We start from the raw sequence: 21976 nt of genomic DNA on the forward strand, positions 1-21976 counted from the left end.
CTAATATGAATGAGAAACTGCCTTCTTATACCAGTTTTGCCTACCTTTGAAATTCATGGTGGAAGGGGCCATGAAGGCCATCAGGTCTAGTTCTTCATGGCAAAACCAACGAACTGTGAAATATGGACCCTATCCTCAAACTAGATTTTTATATAAACCAAAAACTCTTCACACATCACATCCTGGAACCTTGGGAAGGGAAAAGAGCAGCTCTGGGTGATCTGTTACTTCCCAAAGCAAGAGGAAGATGCCCACAACATTTACAGAGTCAGATTCAAACTGGTACCTCATTCTACCCAAATTCCCGAGCAAGTATGGCTATTTAGGAAGAGCATGGCAGGCCAGTTCATTTTCTCAGAAGGGGAGAAGATCTGGAACTAAAAGGTGGTAAGAAGCAGAGCTCTTCCCCTGAACTATCAACCTCAGACCAGTGGGAAATCCTCAGCTCAACTGTTACCCCAGTAACAGTGATGTTATAAGTACCCCAGTGATGTCATAAGTAGCCTCAGGCAATGACTCAGCCCCTCCCCCCAGATCTGCATGGACTGGTAAGATCTGAGAAGCACTGTGAATTCTCAAGGCATACTAATTAATTTCTCAGAATTACTACCTCTTCTGGGCTGCATGAATCAAAGACATTTTGCCTGGTTTTTATGATGCAAATAAAACACTAGGCAGATTTAAAAAACATATTTTGATTGTATTTCAACTGGGTTTCATACAACCATGAAAATTAATTTTTATAACAAACATATACTCTAGGCTACTCTGTAGGCTTGACCATTTAGCATTTCACATGTCCTACACGTCTGTTCATTGAGGGATTTAATGTTACCCACCAGAAAGCTGCTCCTTAGTCAGATTCACAAGTCTTGAGACCTGCTTCACATTATTATATCCGTTCATATGGAAGAGCCAGACAAAGGTAACCAATCCTATTAGTCCCCATTTTTATACAAACAAGAAGGGGGGAGAAAACAAATGCTGTGACAAAGCCAACATTCAAACCATTTCAAAATTAGAAATCCACACATTATTCCATCCCAATCACCTAGCAGTCGTAACTAGTGTAAGGCCTCTACTGCAAAAAAAAAAAAAAAAGAAAGAAAGAAAGAAAGAAAGAAAAAAAAAAGTTAACCCATTTGAGTACTGTATAGCTTATCTAGGACAGCACAGTAAGCTCGTTTTCAAATTAAAAGGTTCTTTCCCCTCCCTTGTTAAATTTTCCCATTTTTGTTTAAAAAGATGAAGTCAATTCAATCCTATACAAAGAAGTCACTCAGGCCTGCAGTGCACAGAACTGCTGAAATACAGCCAATATGTGATGGTCCAATTCTGCTGTGAACAGAAGGTTCTCCAAGGTCACCATGTACTGCTGGATGATCTGATGGTGCTGTGGATGGAAAAAAGCACCTCAGTTACAATTTTTATGCATTTTGACATGCTATATCAAGAGAGAGCTCAGAGATAAAGCTCAGAGATCATGTTTTGCGTTCAGTTTGACCCCCCCCCCTTTATTCATCATCTATCACTAAAAAATGGCTTCATGACTAGATGCAATGAAGCTACACTGAGAACACAGCCCGCTATTCTAGTCAGCCAACCTAAAAAGGAGGGGAAAACAAAGGTCTGGATAATCTTAATTAGGAAAGTCATTGACAAGAAACAAAGTAGGTTCAATACATGCATGCTGCTTTTCTGTACAGAATGAATAAATGAAATGCAATTTTCTTCCACAGAATGATCTCTAGTATAAACCACTTTTGGAAAGGATTTATTCATTTTATACATATATGGGCTTCCCAGAACAGTAATAAAATCAATCAAAGCACCATATAAAGTCAGGAGAAACCAAAGCAGCATTCAAAATGCAGTAACCATTTGTAAATCCATCAAGTCAAGCACATCACGACACACGTACAACTGAGGAGACTGCTTGAGCAAATAAAATCCTTTGCCAAATGCCAAAAAGAGATCCCCATTAAGGGCAGGTATAAGCTCTGCTGGGGAAGGTATTACATGTAGAGGGCACCAGAACCCCTTCCCCAGTAACCACACAAATAGATTTAGATGGTGTGGAGGAGCGGGCCTACAGGAGGTGCTCAGATGAGTTTTGGCAGATTCAAATAGTAGAAGGTGATCCTTCCACAGCCAAATCCCAAGTTGTTCATGGCTGAACCAGTAATAATCAGCACTTCGGTTCTGAGAAACGGAATGGCACCAACTGTGGCTGTTTAAGTATTCACAAAATACTGCTTCTGATTAACAGCTTTACATTTTCCACAAAATGACATTTCCAGGAAGTCTTAGAAGGCAGCCCTACACCTAAAACATTATAGCAGTCTAGCCCAAAGAGATTACCAGAACATGGCTAACTGCGGTCAGATAGTCTCCAACCAGGACAGGTTACAGCTAGGACAATATTGTAAAGATTGGACAGAACTTTAGAAACTATGTTATACAGACTTTCAACTGCTTCTTCTGCCTTTCCAGTAGTTATGAATGTAAAATGCCAGGGAATGATGAAAAGGATCAACTGAGGTTAATTCCAGCTTAATTTTTATAACCATGAGACTCACCTGTAAGAAGATCTGTTGCAGTCTCTCTATACAGTTTTTGTACCAAGGTGTAATTACATCAATCCCTCCTGTTTCACATCGGACCAGGTGCTCTGTTAGGATCATAATGAAACGCTGGAGAGGAAGGACAAATGAACATCACTGGCTTAGCATTGTCTTTAAAACATTTCAACCTCCTCAGACAAGAAAATGAATACAGTAAAAAAGAAATGAGAGCATAAGAACACCTGAGAAGCACTACCTCTGAATTAAGTATCACCACAAATATAGAACTGCAGCATTACTGAACACAGAAGTCACCCATGTTTTCCAGAGATCTTTTCCTCAAATGCATAAAATCTCTACTTCTGACTTAAAGGCAGAACTGTATGTTCTCGTATTTTCCTAAGCAGAGTTTGCCTCCCTTACAGTTAGCAACTGAGTTCCCATTAGTTCATTTTCTAATGGTGAGTGAACATTCCTGCTTTTACCTGGAATATTACAAGAAAAAGGTTTTTCTGTTCGCTCTGAGCTGATTCAACTTTTTCTTGCAGGCGCTCTATCTGTTCTTTCAGAGGGCCATCTTCCTGATCACTGCTTCGATCATCATCGTCGTCATCGTCATCACTGTTTCGCTGCAGAGGAAAAGTCAAAAAGTTATTTTGTGACCACATATGCATATGCACTGGCTGAAAGGTCAGTCAATAGCTCCAGCAGAACCCAGTTCTGGCTCTTACAGCTGTTTTATCGAATGCAAGCCAATCATGTTTTTCCTGAGAGGAGGAATGAGGTCTTTGTTCCCACACTTGTGATTTGAGACCTGACCCATCCAAGTGCTGCAAGCTTGCATCAGAGAACCAAAGTGGTGTGCGATGAGCGTGCTGGCTCAGAGATCCAGGTTCAGTTCTCCACTCAGTCATGAAGCTCAGGGGTGAGTTTGGGCCAGTCACTCGCAGCCTAACCTACCTCACAAAGTTGGTTTTGTGAGGGTAAAATGCAGCTTTGTAAGCCATCTTGGGTCCTCACAAGCAGAAAAAACATGAAATGTAGATGCAATGTAATAATCCGCAGTCGGATCAGTTATAGGCATGTATAGTCAGCAACTGCATTAAAAAGCAACAATTTAACAAAGCGTGTCTCGCTGCACTTACTTCCAAGAGCATGCTCTGAAAGCACACGGCACAAGTCCTGCTGCTAAAGCTAACCTGACTACCTGGCCCAACAAACCTTTGGTAAGCTGCCTTGAGTCCCTCTGTGATAGAGAAATAGTGGTACACTGCAAAGCTCAGTTACTGTGAGCACACCTGATCTCTAGGTTTTCTCAGACATAAGCCCAGAATGACCTGAAGGAATTCACTACCACGAGACATGGTGACAGCCACTAAGCTGATGGCTTTTCAAGTAAGGAATGGGCTAATTCATGGACATTTGATATCATAGCTGATAGCCATTGACAAATTATAACTGGAATGGAGATGCTCAACAGCAATATTCTTCTGCCCCCAAATGCTAGGGGGCAATCACCATCTTTATCTCTCCCGATTAGCATACAGAGGCCCCTGGCTCACCACTGCTGAAAACAAAATACTGGATCTTTGCCTGACCAAGCAGAGCAGTTTTTGCTAATAAAACACAGCTTTAAGCAACTATTCTTTCTACAACCATGGACAAAAAATCACCTACCCGTTTGTGTTGCTTGGCTAATCTTGCTTTGGCCTCTTCTAGCTCCTTTTGGATCATTGCCACATGCTTGTTCATTTTACGAATTGTTGAATGTAAAATTTCCCAGATATAAAACCTAGCACGGAAAGAAGCAATGAACGCTTGCCCTGCCGACACCTTTCCTGATGCCCAATAAAGTGCCCCACTCCTCCCACTTCTTTTTTCCCCTCTGGTAACACGGTTTCGTACTGGCAGCTGGAAGCGCTGTGAAATAGGTTTCTGTTGGTGCTGAAAACTATGGGCTTAAAGGAGCTGTCGAGGGTGTGGGGGCTCAGACCACAACTCCACCTTATACTCAGGTCATGTGTGTATTGCTACACCTCCCACGGCAGCCATTCAGAGGTGGTGCCCAAGGCATTTCTCAAATTCCCAAAGGTACCCATAGTTCCAAAAGTTTGCCTTCCCTTTACTGGGCTTTGCACCTCCCCTGCCCTCTCATAAATCACAGCTCTGAGCCCTTCCTCGTAAAAAGAGTGTCACTGTGCTAAGGGCTGGTTGAAAGTCTGCTTACTCAATACAAAGAGTGGTTTTGAAGACATCACAGAGAATGCCCTGCCAGCAGCATTCAAAGGACAACTGAAAGTTTTAAAATGCTTAGCTACCTTGTAAAATCATGAGCCAGCTCTGAGGAGAAAATCCAGTTGGCTACTGCAGCACAATCCACAATCTGTGTGCGGATCATCTTATCCACCAGCACAGCAATCATCTGTGTTACGAGAGAAATACAGGCCTCCTTATCAGTTTCTCGGAAGCAAATATCTGCTTGTTGCTCTAGTTAAGTGCAAGTGAGGCAAGACAAGGCAGCTTTGCCTTTCCCGCTCAACTATTTTTACAGTGGTGACAATTCAGGAGATACAATCTTATGCTATATTTACTAAACATCTGACAACTCCAACACACTTTATTCTGAATTCCACCTTCTACCTCTTGCATCTCTTTTATGTATGAAGAGTGTGCCTCCTCTAAAAGGAGCCCACCTGCTGTTTTTGAATGACTGTTTGGTGTTCAGATCATGTCCTCTATGAGGATTGGAAATTGCTGTGCCTCTGCTCTGGGGATGACTTCATGCTCCAAACATACAAGTGACTGATCAGAAGCAAGAAAGCAAGGTTGAAGCAGCAGAGTACTTAAGATATGCAAAGGCAGCAGCCTCTGTGCATAGGTAGTTTGGGCCAGGCTTCTGGTGTTATCCATAATCACAGCACATCCCTGCACCCAGTGTGGGACCTAATGGAGTGGCCTTCTGTCTAGATGCCATCTTGACTACTTGTTACCACTCAGGGCATGCCTGGATGTTATCCCCTCTACTAGGAAACAGAAAGCCCCTGGCTTCACACACTTTCCTTACTCCAGCGGGTTTAATGTCACTGGTTCCAGGGCAGGAGCAGGAAGCCTGTGGCCTACTCGGCACCCCTCTGCCAGAGAAAATGAGTTTCTCTGTGCTAAGAAAGGTGGGAGTGATTTCTCTGTGCCACCCTTTGCACAAAGACGCTCCCTTATATCAGGGGGTGGGGTTTCAGGGGAGGGTCTCTCCCCCACCACTGTACTGGGGGGTAGAGTGAACCAAAAAGCGATCTGACTTTTGGAAGTTCAATCATTTCCTCTTGCAAACTAGGCATATGTATCTGAACAATGAATTCTTAGTCTGTTGCCTCACTCATGAGGCACAACCTGCTCTTGGTGCCTCCCCAGGAAAAATCTCAAGGGAGATTTTAAAACCTGAGCAGACCCTTCGGGTCAGTTCTGATTCTACACTTGCGAAGATACTGGCAAGTATATAAATGGCCAGTTAAGAAGAGGGCTAAAGCACCTAGTTGTATTTAATTATACTTTATTGTAAAGCACCTAGTGTCCAAGCTTATAATCAAGTCAAACTGCTGTAGAGGGATGACAATGATTTATTTCACAGTGTTATTATTGAGATTACAGATACAAGATACATACTCAAAAAATATTGCTAGATGTTCATGAAACAATAGTTTTTGAGTTTGCATCTTATTTCTCTTGACCATTCTAAATCCACATCAATCTAGTCAGTATATAATAGATCAAATTGAAAAATCTGGACTTTATTCAGTCTACAAGACTAATAAGAAAAAAATGAAATGAAACGGGAAGAGGAAAGTATAAAAAAGATTTCGGATGTGAAATAACTTCAAACCTGGCCAAATATTTAGAGATAAATGTAACGGGACATAATGATACGTTGTTTCAAGATAATTAACAAACATGGATGAAGATGCAAAAAGATCTGCAAAAACAGACCAAATTAAAAGTATCATGGTTGGGAAGAATTTCCATTATAAACATGAATGTAGTACTCAAACTGAATTTTCTATTAAGAGGATACCAATCTGTATGCCAGGAAAAACTGAGTGGCAAAGACAACTGAATGCTTTATTTGGAATGGTAAAAAGCTGAGGATTAGAATCAAAATACTTCAAGATGCAAAGGAGAGAGGAGCTCTCGCAGTACCTAAGTTAAAGCTATAGTTTTACGCAGGTGGCCTGGTTCAGATTTCAGATTGGATCATAAATCTTAATGACAGGCTAGTGAAGTTAGAAACAGCTCTTCTTGAAGAAGGAATACACCATCACTTATGGACTAAAGAGTCAGTTAAAAAGGCCTTGACATCAAATAATAATTATGTATTAAGAGTTGGCCTAATATAAATTTGGTATCCTATAAGAAAAAAAATCTGGCCTCCAATTTCTCCTTTGGTGTGCCCAACTGAAACATATAGAAAATACTTAGAAGAAAAATAGTAACTATATGGATATGAGTAACCAACAAGGACAGTTAAATTTTGGCAACAACTAAAAGATGAAGGGAAAACTATTTTTCAAGGTTTCAGAACTTGGTTCAGTGTGTATGAACATGGACACAGAGACCTTTTTACAGTAATCAACAGGATTCTGACACTCCCCTATCCCAGAAGAAAACACACTTCAATTTCTTTTCTATACTGAAAGATGCAAAATGGCAACCTCCACCTGAGTGAGTGAAGAGAGGAAGGAACCCTATTCACTCTTACCTGTGGATGATTCTTCCATACGTCGTACATAACTCGGAGGACATGGAGCTTCCCTTCATCACTCTCTGCCAGGGTTTTGAAGACTTCACGAAATCTTTTTTGAACAAAAAATACAGTGAAGGTAAAGCAGTGTCCTCTCTTTCCTTGAGCACAGCATGGCTTTCAACATGCGACTGCTCAAGCACTAATACAGCTTGGAACTAAATGGTTGAGTGACGAGATCGGGAAGACTGGTCTCCTATGATCATTCTTGTCCTGTGACCACACAAAACCACCGCTGTGGCACGAACACTCTGCATTTTCTGCCGACAACCAGCAAGATGAACTATGGACACTCTCATCTCAAACATCTGCTCCAGAGTCCAACTACTGATCAGAGGCCACCTGAGACAGTGCAGCAGTGCCACTGCCTCTATGACAAGGAGTTTGGCACAAAGGCAAACCTCCTGCTTGCTTCAGTGCCAACCAGCTGATGGACAGTCAGGAGAGAAGAGTGTATCACATATCTCCTCACGTGTTTATTCCTAAATATACATTATTGTGCAACCTAGTTGACCGCTGTTTCTTCGCAGGGCCAATGTTTTAAACTGAATGAACTGGAATCTCAGCTACACTGAATAGAACAGTCAGTAGTCGAGTTGGAAGGGGCCTATAAGGCCATTGAGTCCAATCCCTGCTCTGCTTCTGCACGTGGTCACCCATCCAGCTGCAGGCCTGCACCTTTCCAGGGCAGCAAAGGCAACTCGGCACACTGGCTTCGTGCATAGCTATCCAGACAGGCAAAAGGCTGCAACTAGTCCTGAACAAGCAATGCACGGGTAAAGGGTTCCTGCCTAGGATGAACAACAGAAGTCTCCCCTCGTGTATCACAGCTGTTCATTCTTGTTTGCCTCTGCCACAGCGTTCCTGCACAGGAATGAAATGTGCAGAAGAAAAACGTTCAGCTGCTTTAACACCGGGATGGGAAGATGAAGCACCCTTTCCCAGTGACTGAGCTGAGCAGGCTGGTGCTGGGCTGCAAGGGTGTGGAGGAACATCTTGGAGTTTTAGGGTCTTACAAGAAGCCCCTGAGCTACCAACTACCATTCCCTGTCATAGACTGCTTGCTGGAGAGAAACAGACAGTGTGTCATAACAGAAATCAAATTGGTCTATAACTAATTTGTGGATTTTGCAAGGGTATCAACTCTTGGCTGTTTCTTCATAAAGCTATGAAACAATTAGAATGGGTTATATGAAACAGCAGTGAGTTATATGCAAACATATAATGATTATACTTACTTTCCCAAAGCACTGAAGGAGTGACTGAATGACTTTGAAGCTAAATGCAGCAGTGTCTGGACAAATACCTCTATTTTTAAAGGATTGAAGGAGAAGCCTTCATCTGGAAAAAAAAATTGGTACATTTGGGTCAGCATTTCCAATAGAAGGTTCGGGCTCTGAAGGACTGCATATTTTTCTGCCTCTCTTAAAAATATTTAAGCCTTTGCCTACAGTAACCAAAGGCAAATATAATCTAAAGAGTCAATGTGTTTTCTAATAGATTTTTCTTAAAACTTCAGTAATGATTCAAATGAAGTTCAACTAGGAGTACTTTCTCTCCAATATGAACAGGTTTGTGCTATCGTTCTTAGTTCTTCATAGTAAAGATTTGCTGCCCAGAAATTTATAAACTGATAAATTCAACTGATAAAGTCAGTATATTTATATGCTGGAGCATATTTATATGCTTTGGAGCACACCTATAGGGTGTGCTCCAAAGATAGAAGAGCCTTTCACCTTCTTTAAGAATTAAACAACCTTCACATAATGATCCCATAGCCTGTTTTAGGGTTATGTTTAATCCTCAAAGAACCTGAGCTTGCTGGGTTTGCAAGACATGAGAAGCCATGGTAACCTCCAATCAGAGGTTGAATTTGCATAATGGTACCTGGCATGTATCACAGCTCCTGGAAGGTAAATTAACCCACAATGGGCTATTGCATCAAGCAAATCAGGTTACTGTGTTTGCACATGTTATGTGTGAAACATTGGTGTTAGACAAGCTGGGCCATGTATCCAGACATGACAACATTGCAATTACTAGCTTTATAGAACAGAAAAGTAATCTTAAGTGCATAAAAAATCAGAACTACATGATGGTAACTATGAAAACTCTTACCATCATCATCATCCTGGTTAGGATTGGGCACATCCTTCAGAATAGTGAGGATTTCATCATTCCCTGCTTTGTTTTTAATAGCAATGTTTAAACAGAGTGCAACATTGTATCCTGGAAGAGACTCTACAGGTAAAGAAAAGTTAAAAGTTATCCTCTTGAAAAAGTAGGCATTACTGCTTCATAAAGCTTAGAAATGAACTTTCCAAGGAAACTGACTTAATGGTAATTGCATTAAGATTCAGTGTAATGAACATTAAAAGCTTTCCTTGAAAATTGCAGTTTCAAAACAAGACATTAGCAAAACATCCAAGTCAGAAAACAGATTTCCTTCTCCTATCAATGTAAACTTGAGTTTTGAAAGTACACGTTGTAACCTAGGCAGTGTGCCTACAGAAAGTTATATAAGCTCTCTGTTCAGCAGTTAACCAGATCTGCTAAACTTTTTTGAGCTCCTCAGAATTTAGAAAATGGCTCAGACACTCAGCACTGTAATATAGGTTAGTATCATTATTCCCACATTGCAAATAGGAGGCTAATAGGTGGTTTGCCCTGAAATCATACAGCAAATATATAGCAAAGAATCAAATCTGATTCATAGCTCAATTTTTCATCATCTCGACAGATGGATTCAACAAAACCCATCTTCAGACAGGTTGTTTATTATTTTCCCCTACATCTCAAACTGTAGGAAGAATTTATCTTTAAACACTATTTGAACTATTTTTAAGAATAAAAGTACACCATAAGCATAAGTGATATACATACTGTTACTTTCATCTCCATATTTATAAATACATGCTGGATTTGCAGGAGTTAAGGCTGAAAAAACAGCAGGAATAATATCAATTATTTGCTGATGGTAGGAGAGCCTGGAAAAGAAAAAGTGATATTCTTATGATACAGAACTGTGAGAATAATCAGATCAAGCATTAATACATTCCAGTACCCAACACTGGTTGAATGCAGATTATAAGCAAAACCAAAGTTCATGCTTCACATTCACCTTACGTTCAGGATTGTACCTATGCCATAATTCTACAGGAGAACTACTGAATGCTAGACTAGGGCAGCGGTGGTGAACCTATGGCAAGTGTGCCACAGCAGGCGCGCAGAGCCCTCTCTGTCGGCACGCAAGCCAAGTCGCCCCAGCAGCCGAGCATTGGATAACAGTGCACATAGGGGCCATGCGCATGCTCGGAAAGGAGTAGTGGTGCCAGGTGATGACGTCATGTGCCACGACACTTTAGCCGTGACTTGTCCGAGCTTTCGCATGGCTGGTCAGTGTGCTGCCAAGAATATATATATCCTTGGACTGGCTGTTTTCAGGTTTTATTGTGGTGTTGCCACTTTGCGATAAATAAGTGGGTTTTGGGTTGCAGTTTGGGCACTCGGTCTCTAAAAGGATTTTACTGGACTAGGGGAATGGTGATTCCTGAGAATTGTAGATTAGCTTATTGCTTTAAAGTTTTGCAACTTTAGTTGCAAAAGCATGCTTGAAAAGGTGCAAAAAGAAGCCCTTACTAAAACCTCACAATTCTGAGCTGAGTATGTTTTCCAGTAGGGTGGAGTTTCCGTGCCCTATATGGTTTCTTGTCTCTTTCCATGACTAGCAGAAGACTAAGTTATGCAGAATACTATACATTTGAGAAGTTGGAAGCAAAATAAGAGACATACACACTTCCAAGATTTACATAGGCCACTGGTGTCAGCTTTATTTGCCTCAATTATCAGTAATGCCTGGATGCAGAGCTTTATTAGCAGAGAGTACGCGAAGCCCTGGGCCACACCGACACACAAGAATGAATGTTAGAAAGCTAACATTGTTTAAAGTGCACGATACCATCTGAAAAATTTAGTTTCCCTCCCTTTAGAGTTACTTATCTCATTAGTAACTCTGCAAAGCAGTTTTCTAGTCTTGAGTCCTAGATACCTTTTAGATATTAAACCTAACACTAAAAACAATATGATAATTAAGGGAGACATAAGCACTGGTCATGACTGGGGAAGAAAAAGATAAAATATGTGCCACCATTTTCCTTATAAACAAATCTTGAATATAATTACATGGAATTAAGTTCCACAGATCTGAATAAAATTTGCATCCAAGTGTCTGCTTCGGATCAATTTTCCACTTCATCATTTGTTTTCAGTTTTTATTGTACAGCTATTAAGTATTACAGATTACAAAGGTTTTGTTTTCACTGAGGCACCTATAGATCTAAAATTGGACATTAAAAACTGGACAGAATTACTTTCATTAACTAAGTTTCTTCTAACTGAAGACCCTCCAGATTTCCTAACAATAATTTCCTTCCATGTATTGGGGAAAAACCATCTCAACTGTGTTTAATAAGTGAAAAATTTGCTTTTCACTCAACTGTATCACTTGCTCCACACTGATGACATATTTATTGACATATTTAGGAAGACTAGGGAAACAATGCTGATTTAAACTGGGAACTGTATTTTATATAAAATGCCCTGTTACAAGTTCTGACATACTTTATCAAATGCATTCAGCTGAAAAGAACCAGATACCATTTTCTTGACTGTTACTGCCCCATACATATCAACACTGATATTTTGCTTACCTCATGCTTTTTTCCAGTACTTCTCTAACAAATTTCGGTCTGGGCTTGTCAAGGTCCTCAGAAAGACAATCTGACCTATTGTTGAACAGCAAAACTTGTTATTCAGAAATACCCAGGTTATTATTCTAGTAGACACTAATTAGGCACCCTTGTGCAGAATTCCTCTTGTACTTTGAAGACAGAGAATTCATGATAGGAAATTAGTACTGGGCTAGGCTTTACGATTTGTGGCTTTGCAATCTACAAAATCTGCTTTAGAAGGACATTTTTAGCTACAGATGTGTGAGCAGATTTTTCACAGCAGTGAACAAAAACATCACTTATACAATAAGAATTACTTGCAAGATTTAACACCATTGTGATAAGTACTTTAAAAGGAGTTAAAAAATATACTGCTAAGAGAATACAATTAGACTCATTTTAATAATTAGCTAGCTGTGTGCATGTAGAGAGAGCCAACTAAAAAAGTACAAGAAAATATACTTACCAATCTTCCCAGCTCCAACGGAATTGAAAGTTACTTAGATGGTGGGAAAACCAATTAATGAACCTTCATGGGGAAAAAATAAGTTTTAGTAACTCCTTGACATCTGAACTATTGTAAATTACAATAGAGTTATTCTACAACCTAGACCAGGGTTGGCAGCATGTAGCCCAACCAGTAAGGCTACTGCCATGCTGATTAAAATGTTTCACTTGTTATTTTTTAACCGAAAATAGCGTCAGGAGCACTACAGAGTGTCAAAAGGGCCCAATCTAGCCTGTTTGCTCTGGTGATAATTTTTTTTCTAAACTTAAAAAAGAAAGAAAAAAGAATACTGAGTTGCCCAGCAAACAGTAACCCCAAGTCATCTCAAAGTTGTCCACTTCTGTTCGAGCCATTAACATCAAAATTAATCTGTTGAAATAGATTCATGGAAATACTGGTTGCAAAGTTTAAGGGACTAGAGAAAGGTGAATGAAAGTAAGGTTCAGAATAATCAAATATGTTAACTGACTGTATCTTTTGAAGAGCTGCCTAGTACGGATCAGGTATCTTATTTCCAGATTCTAATTTATATAAAGACATTAGACATGGTTATCTAATTCTGTCTTTAAACTTGTATTCATGAGCTACTTATATTAAGGAAGCTTCAGACAATAGTGTTAAATAGGGAGCTGCTCTTTGATGGTCATTGTGGCCTTAAAATGAGAAAAGCAGCTTGTGTTATATATGCATACATGCATTCAGTCTCTCAGTTCAAAGGGGGTGAAGATCTCAGTTCCATAAACTACTAAGAAAAACTAGATGTGGGTAGACTTACATACCTGTCTATACAAATCGTATTCATCGTATCCAAGCGCATGAACAGCATTTCTGTGGCTTGTGCAAGCTGTTAGTTTCTATGTAAGGTTTCAAATGGATTAAATCTTTGACATATGAACTTCCTTTTTTTCTTGAACAAAGAATACATGCTGCATTTGACTTAACATTTGTATCTTGGGTTCAGGTAATAAGGTAAGGCAATTATCTTATTTGGGTTTCCTCTGTGTTGTATAGTTAATCTTCAAAGTTGTTTTCGTACTGTTGCTGAATGAATAAAATGACAGGCCTGCATTCAGGAAAGTACTTTTCTTAATGTCTCAGTAGGATTAAGTAGAAAGGACCCTCCCGCTGAGGTCCATGTTTACAGTGAAGGGCTTCACATGTACAGTAATATGCACAGAGGCTTCTATGTAGCAAGTTGCACATTTGAGTGATGAAGAGATGATACTGAATGCAGACCTGCTTCTGAGCTGAGGCAAATACTTCCTGTATCATCAAAAGTAACTTAGGACTGGCTACAAATGCAAAAAATGGGTAACCCCGCTTCTACCTCAGAGATTACCCAGTATACCTGCATTCAAAATTAACTGTCTTCTAATACAGCTGGAAAACAGTAAAGGCATTCATATTTTTTCCCTACAAAATGCATCAACTGTTACAAGAATCTTAGAGTGTTTCAAAAAGGATACAACTTGGGGTAAAGAGCCAGGCTGAAGTTTACAAAGCTCAATAAAAAGTGTTGTGTACATGACTTCAGTGTGGGGTGGAAAAGGAAGCTGGAAGAGCTCAGAAAAGATAACCTGGAAAAGAGATATGACAGGGATATGCTGAAAAGTATACTTATCCTCTGTGCACACTATGGATATCAGCTGGTATTGTTCCTAGATGCTGGAAAACTCCAAGTGCAATGGTGATTACTATGCTTTCAAGACAGACCCCTACCAGCCACTCCCCTTTCTGAAATGATCCCCATATAATACCTGATAGACAGACCTGCATATCTGTGGAAACACGACGCACAGAAGTTAAATGGCTTTAAATTCTCTTCCATATTAAGCATATTTGTTATGTGAGGCCTTAGCTGATACACAGCAATCACAAGGGAGGATCACCAAATTTCAATGTACCACTCAACCCATAGAGACAACCATTTTACTACATGTCTTACTGCACATCTGTACCCAATGTGTGACAAAATGCAGGATAGCTGAAAAAACTGATCTCAGAGGCTATCTAGTATGGACACACTTTATCCTCAGAAAACACACACAAACCAATTATATATATATATAAAAGGCATACAGGCAGAAGCCTAGTATCACTCTTCTGATGCTATCCCAAGAGCTCAGTCTTAAGACAACAGGTCATGAGGGAAGTCACTGTCACTGGTTAAAAGATGACATGCACTGGAGTTTATTATATAGGAAGCAAAAGTATTTTTAAGGGGAAAAATAAATGTGCTAGGTGAAATACATACCTCAACTATGTGGTAGTTCAGAGGGATCTTGTTATTTCCTGGGTAGCTCAGTAACTGGGCAGCACTAGAGAAAAATACATACTCAGATATATAGCTTAGAATGTAAATACATTAAAAGGTTAACTAGGAAGCAAATAAGAATGTTACTATAGAACACATTTTTACTTATGTGTGGTTAGAGTTGCATTTCACAAGCAGTCTTCTCTCTCTTCTTGGACAAAAGGGGACTGCCTCCTCCTTGCCTGGCCAGGGGAGACACAGGAGGAGCTTGCCAGAGGCTCCAAAGCCAGTTTGCCACTTCTGCTTCAGACAAATGGGAGTCAAAAGCAGAGGTCTGGGTGCCATTTAGAAGCAGGAAAGATAAATAATTCAAGACAACAACTGTACCTGACATGGTATGAAAACTGAGGAACAGAAAAAGACCTGTATTATTTGTTTTAGTATGGTCAAAATACAATTTGTGGAAGAACATTTTCCACTTCAGACTAAGCAGATCAAGAGCAATCAACTAGGATGCTAACCATTTTCCTTTGCAGCTAAGTCTTGCATTTTACTTTACTAACTCATTTTTTTCAAATATGAGGTCTTTAACTGCACTCTTGTATATGAAAGCAGTCCACAAAAGGCAAAATTGTAAGTGCAGCTCTCCTTGTAGAGCTTAATATTGAGACAACTTCAGCCCAAAAAGTAATTCACCCCCTACCCACCCACAAAGAAGGTATTTCCCTTGTCAAGGAACTGTACCCACATGCTGCAGTAGAGCTCTCTTCCTACTCAGTTTTCAACTGGATTCTTGACAACTGGAGTTTCTACTTCAAAAGATATTTTCTCTTAAAACTTTTCTTGTTAAAGAATATCCTACAATCTAACATTTGTTTTAAGGTATTCACTTTTTGTAGGTTTCTTTCTCCCAGATATGCCAAATGCCTCTATCAACAGTTTTTTTTTAATAAAATCTTGCAACTGCAAGAGATACGACACTTTGGCAAAACGGCATCACACCTAAGTGCGTTGCATCCAGAAAACTCAGTACTACTAAGAGAATTCATTTTATACCTATCCTGATCTTTGACAAATACTTAGAAAGTGCAATCTGTAGCAGCTAGATACACATGCAGCTGAAGAATTTCTGTGATATTTTCATTGCAGCAGATGGCTGAAGAGACAAATTGCTTTTTGAACAGATCAGTGGCTTGTCTTTGGCTATCGGAAGTATTCTCACCCCATGTGCACATAACCCTTGTTAGATCATGGACCAACTACTCAGAAAATATAAGGCCGCAGAGGTAGAAAACAGAAACCATTTGACTACTTGATGTATGTGCTGCATGAAGGCAAAACCCCTTACCATGTTTTCCTTTCCTTCCAGTGAGATTTGATGATGCAATGAAGATTTTCTTCTATCACAAATCTCTCAACGGAATGACTGCCAGGCATAACAGGACCCTAAGGAGGGAATTAAGAAACACTGGTGCAACATGAAAATACACTTTCATAAATGAAACTAAATGACAATGTTTGGTCACAACTGCCTTTATAGCTTTGTCAACAGTTCTAATATAGTATATAATGTATATGAGGATTTAACATTTACAAGAAACATTTGCAATATGCTGTAATATGTGTGTGCTGCAGTGAATTTGGCTGTTTAAAACAAAAACAAGCCAAGAGCCAAAGAAGTGTGAAACTAGTTCCATGCACTTAAAGAGATGTTAGGGGGTTTTTTCCCCTTTGTGAAGTAGTCCTATGAAAAAGTTGCTGTGACAAGATTGGGCGGCATGCAATGTTTTAAATAAATACAACAACAACAACGGTTATTGATATAGGAAAGATATGTGTTTCAAAAAGCGGTTTTGTATGCACAGGTGGGACAGAAGATTCAAAGAACAAATCACTGAACTGTTATACATCTAAGTAGATATTTGGATTTCAGCCAGTTTTGGACTAATTAACACCCACAAAAGTCAAGTTTCAGACAGCAGCAGTCAATATCTGGAAACCACCAAATACTGGTATTATCTCCTAATTCAAACCAAACACATACTTGGCTTTCACACGTGACTTACCTCAGGATCATCGGTGTAGTCAAACATTCTGAAGATAACTCTTGGCACTGGGTAACTTGAATCTTCAGTGTGAGGTGGTGGGGTAAAAGGAGGCAGATTGTGCTGAAGTGCTTCACAGAGCACATTGTCAAATGCCAGGTATGGCCTTGGGATGTGCCTTTCTTGCCAGCAATCTTTTTTCAGCTTCTGAATCTGAGCCCAAAGGCAATCTAAATACTGAAATGGAAAGAATCTCCCAGTCATTTCCTCTTTTTTTGCACAGAAGACAGCTCCCTACAACCAGATAGGTAGATTTCTCACTGGAAGTCACCCATTCACTTCATTATCTGACTTGGAAACAAACTCCCCCATGCCCAAAACACACTGAAGGAAGTAACTCAGCGATTGAGAAACAGAGGGAAACAGCCAAGCCATGATGTCTGCCTGAAGGAATGTGGAGGGGAGAGAAGATAATGATGCCTTGAAAGAAAGTGTGCTACCTCCTATCTCATACTCCCAGCAGATTTTATGGGACAGAGGGTTGTAGGGCAAGGTGAAGTCACAGAGGAGGGAACTAGTGAACTTGTAATTATGAGCACGCGGGGGTAACAGGTTGATGAATATTAACTCACACACCTTAAGTAGACAATAGGCTGATTGTAACGCACATGTGATATATGTATATTCCATTATACATTATAATGGAACTGTATGAAATTATATGAAGTAGGCGGACGGAAAGACTGTACCTCCTTAGTACCTCATCCTATGAAGGAATTGGAGAGGGCTACGACGGGCAAGTTAGGGTATAAAAGGAGCTGCTTTGTGTGGCTGTACTTTGGAGAGATTCTGATAGAGCAGGCTCTCCCCGTCTATTGCGATCAATGAAGGAATAGCCTCACTCGGTTGGTAGTCTTGGTTATGTAACTTGAAGAGAAGTATTATCACAGCTGTTTACATAACAACACCTTTGCCATCTACACTACTTGAGAGCTTCAATATTCAGCTAGAAACTAAAAGATCCATATAACACATTTGTGGCTTGAGCTTCTTAGGCAACAGCCACTATGCTACATGGCCAGTTATTTTTGAAACAAAGACAACTTTCAAAAGTAGATTGTGAAGGGACACAGCAATCTATACCTGAAAAGAGCAACTAAGCGCTAACAGATCATGCCCAAACCCCCAGACATGCTAATGGAGAGGCTCTGGGTTTTGGTCAATGAAGTCATCATTATATTGTCAAAACAGATCATGGAGTTAAGCATGCTTAGAAACGTTTCCTGGGGGGGAGGGCAAAACAAAGAATTGAAGAAATATTATCTTTTTTACTGAAGAATTTTATTGAATGTTCTTTATATTTGGAAAGGAAGAGCAACTGGCAATACTCTTCTCATTGAAAGAACAGAGGCACCTGCAAGGGACAAGAATCAATAATTTCTTCAACATTTCCCTGGCAGCTCTAACACATACTAGGCAGTCACATAAAATTGCTCAGATGCCTGCAGTAGCCGAACTTTATTACCTCTTCTTGTGGATGTGGTTTATCAGCGGACCAAACCTGCAACATGGGCACGTGAATCTTCTGACGCCGTCTGACATGAAAGAACACAAACATCCTAAGTGCTACTTACATTTGACCAGCACTTTAGCTCTGAAATACTATGAGGAAACTTCCTGAAGTTATCCAAACATGAAAGTCATTCTCAAAAGGGCGGGGTACAACTCCCTAAAAAAGATGGAACTCGCTCCTAAAGAAGGCACACACATTATATGCCCTAATTTCCACCTTAAGTGTTTTGTATCAGTTTATTGAGCTGTCTGCATCAGGAGATGCTTGCATTTTGGAAATGCATATTGTTAAAAATTAAGAAAACGCACACTATTTAGAATTAAAATGTCAACCAAGAAGTTTTAACTCTAGCATAATAGAGGTATACAGTACAGTGTAGTAGGCCATTCCTCTGCACAAGTCCTATCAACATGAACAGGAACTGTAGAAGAATGCATTGGTAGTACTCCTCTGTAGCTCCCATTTCAATGGGGCTTGCACGTGAGAAATTTCTGCTGGCTTGTGACCCCAGTGCTCCTGCACTGTAGTCATGGAAAAGGTGTGGTTTGAAAAACAGCCTGTCCTGGCTCATAGCCTTGACACCAGTTTTTTGCAAACCACAGTCTGCATATCAGAAATCAGTCTTTGGAGTGCCCCTTGCATCTATTCCCTGCCTTAGCCACAGCTGTGCATTACATGTGCACTTCACACAAACCAAGATCCTTCATAACCAAAATTGAACTATGGGATAGTGAGAACCTCTGTAATCAAGCCTCTGGCTTCACTGTGGCTTATGAGGGATCCTGGTCAGCATCAGCCAGTGCTGGTGGAGAAGCATCACAACACCATTGTTAAAGCAAACAAGAGAATGGATGGGGTTTGAGACGTGAAAGAGGAAGGAACATACATTCCCACATTCAGCACATAGCTGGGTCTATCTTACCTCAGTTTTAACAGAGGTAGAACAACAGTTTCCACAACTTCAGATTATCAGAAAACAAAGAGTTTTTCCTACTCTACTAACACTTAATGAAGCAAAGTGGACTTTCACTTATTCTCTTACTTCAAATAGTTTTCAACACTGGCCAAGATGCGGTCCATTTCAGCATCCTTCTTCTCGTATAACTCCTTCCCCACCCAAGGTAAGGATGACAGAAATGCATACACATACCAATCACATCGCACCTAAGGCAAATGAAAATAATGTGCAGTCGCATAAAAGCAAGCAAGAGAAAGTGTTTCAGGTTTTTTACTACAAGGGAACTACCTGGTTGTCACATGATCACCACAGCCTACTGTGGCTGAATAGCCATGATGAGTTTCAGGACCCACAGACACCACGTTGCCAATTCAAGCCCAGCTACTACAGCTTCTCATTATGTGAAAACTTAGTGAGCTCAGAGTTCTGTGTGGCTTGTCAACCATCCCAACAGCCACTCCTTGCCAGGTTCACACATAACAAGAAGCTATGGTGCATCCCTGCCATGTTCTAAATGCCCCAGATGGTGCCTGCCACAATGAGAAACCTTGCCAGGAAATTCATCCACATATGAAGCAGGCTGATGTAAGGAACCTCAGGTCAAACAGTCTGAACCCAATGTGAAGACATATAGATGACTTTACGATAACTAGCAGTGCTCTAATATGACAGTTCAGCTTTTCTTTGCAGAAGATCTAGCTAAGACTGCATTTTAAATCTATGTTCTTGAACTCTGATAAAAACATCCTGATTATGCTGGGTACTCCCTCATGGGGGATGGGCATTTCAGTAGCCGGCCACTGATGAAGCAAAAATATTTCTTTGCTTACCTGAGGTACATCTTCCTCCTGAGTCACAGCAACAAAATTCTCAAACATAGCTACCATTGAAGGTGCAGCTATTACATGACAATTCACAAGATCAGACAGGAAACGGACCTGGGAGAAAACGGGGGGAAAACCCAGAATTTAAAGGAAAGGTATTTTGCTGACTTTGATTCTACTTCAACTGAGACTGGGAACTTTATTGGGGCCCTAAAATTCCTTCTCAGGTGCTCCCTTCTGCATAGCATGGATAAAAAGCAGGAGGATCTCTCATAAGACCAAAAACCTATCACATTCAAACAATCAGAGACTCTTCCATGATCAGTACCTTCTGTTCTTAGTGACAGAGCAAGAGAGGAAGTACACAAGGCCAAGTTCCAATCTTATCTGAACTGAAATCTCAGAATCCAAGTACAAAGAAAAAACAGCAATCCATTTGCAAAATAGAGAACGAACTGTGTTCTCCATGTATATGGAGGCACAGTGAATGAAAAAATATCTGCTGAAGACTTGGCTTGCCAATCCAATTTCTGGGTGTGTTCCTACACCCACGCTAAATCACAAAACATAACTTTCCACAGATTGTGTACAGTTCTACAGTAAAATTACAAGAAACAGGTCAGTCCAGACATTTGGAGGGATACATAAAAAATAATATCATGTGTATTTTCCACAATACACACTGTGTATCAAAGTCACTGGAAAGCAAAGCAGACTAAGAAGGATTATAAAAGGTGAAAAGAACTTACTAAATGCACAGCTTCATTGTACATGTTGACTTTCAAGCATTCTTTGAGTTGACGTATCATGGCTTCTATAAACTCTCCACCAAAATTGTAGTTTCTGGCATTCAGCAATCCAACCAGAGTTGTGTAAACAGTCAGCTTTTCTGGTAACAAGCGTGCACTTTTTTTTCATAAAGGAGAAAGGAAGCAATGTCAGAGCTCAACTCAGATTGCAATCACTCCTTACACATGGCAAATGCAACTCATGAGGTTGCACATATATTTGACCTCAAGATACTATGAAAAGTAAAGTGAGCATCAGCTCTGTCTATACCCAACTGTTATTTTTGAGGGAAATTCAAATAAACTCTATACAATTCTGCAACAACCTCCACTGTACTCATATCCCCACTTCCATCTCTAGAATAAGTTTCAGTTCATCTTCTTACACAGCATGGCATAGGTGAAAGGAAAGAAAAGTAGCACATAGTTGAGGCAAAGTTATGAACCTTTCTGGAAGAAATACCTCCTACTAACCTGAGATTGTAAACTGGGTCTCATTTCACTGCTGTGGTGAATAAGCAAATTATGAGCTGGAGTAAATGCAACTGCTTTCCGGGAAGTAAGCACGCTAATTGCAGTTGCAGGGCCAATGAGAAGTGCCATGCTGATGTGCTACACGCCCCACATCCCAAATAAGCTATCACAAAAGCGTGCTTTGCCCCTGATATTTTAATAAAAATTCAAGACATCTTTCCCTATTTTTGATCAGTAGTCTTAAGCACATTTACTCTAAAAGGTCAGTCACTGATTCCAGAATAATCCATTTCAAGTAAACTTGCTATCTAAGGTGAATAGAGAAGTTATTCTACACATTCTGCTAAATTTCTCTCCCAATTTCAATTAGAAAAAAAAATCTGCCAACATAAATTGTGGCCTTTAAAAAAAACTTATGAAAGTTTAAAAGCATTCTGTGTAGGCTACTTATTATCACCTGGATCCA

At 40.1% G+C, this 21976-nt stretch overlaps 1 protein-coding gene across 1 annotated transcript in view; it reads right to left on the reverse strand.

Annotated features, from left to right (window-relative positions):
• Nucleotides 1–679: 679 nt before the first annotated feature.
• Nucleotides 680–21976, reverse strand: part of NCBP1 (nuclear cap binding protein subunit 1) — a 28260-nt gene continuing 6963 nt past the window's right edge. The window contains exons 4-23 of the mRNA XM_044439493.1: nt 20998–21154; nt 20255–20362; nt 19509–19630; nt 18419–18488; nt 16915–17130; nt 16197–16294; nt 14849–14912; nt 14061–14171; nt 13374–13438; nt 12553–12615; nt 12066–12140; nt 10240–10343; nt 9475–9597; nt 8595–8697; nt 7315–7408; nt 4883–4986; nt 4242–4356; nt 3050–3193; nt 2580–2693; nt 680–1393 (exon numbers count right to left, since the gene is read on the reverse strand). Coding sequence (XP_044295428.1) covers nt 1280–1393; nt 2580–2693; nt 3050–3193; nt 4242–4356; nt 4883–4986; nt 7315–7408; nt 8595–8697; nt 9475–9597; nt 10240–10343; nt 12066–12140; nt 12553–12615; nt 13374–13438; nt 14061–14171; nt 14849–14912; nt 16197–16294; nt 16915–17130; nt 18419–18488; nt 19509–19630; nt 20255–20362; nt 20998–21154 — 2164 coding nt within the window. The 3' untranslated portion in view covers nt 680–1279. The remainder of the gene's footprint in view (nt 1394–2579; nt 2694–3049; nt 3194–4241; nt 4357–4882; nt 4987–7314; nt 7409–8594; nt 8698–9474; nt 9598–10239; nt 10344–12065; nt 12141–12552; nt 12616–13373; nt 13439–14060; nt 14172–14848; nt 14913–16196; nt 16295–16914; nt 17131–18418; nt 18489–19508; nt 19631–20254; nt 20363–20997; nt 21155–21976) is intronic.

This window comes from Varanus komodoensis, unplaced genomic scaffold (genome assembly GCF_004798865.1).
Source record: "Varanus komodoensis strain SLA01 unplaced genomic scaffold, ASM479886v1 scaffold35, whole genome shotgun sequence".
In the NCBI taxonomy this organism is placed as follows: Eukaryota; Metazoa; Chordata; class Lepidosauria; order Squamata; family Varanidae; genus Varanus; species Varanus komodoensis.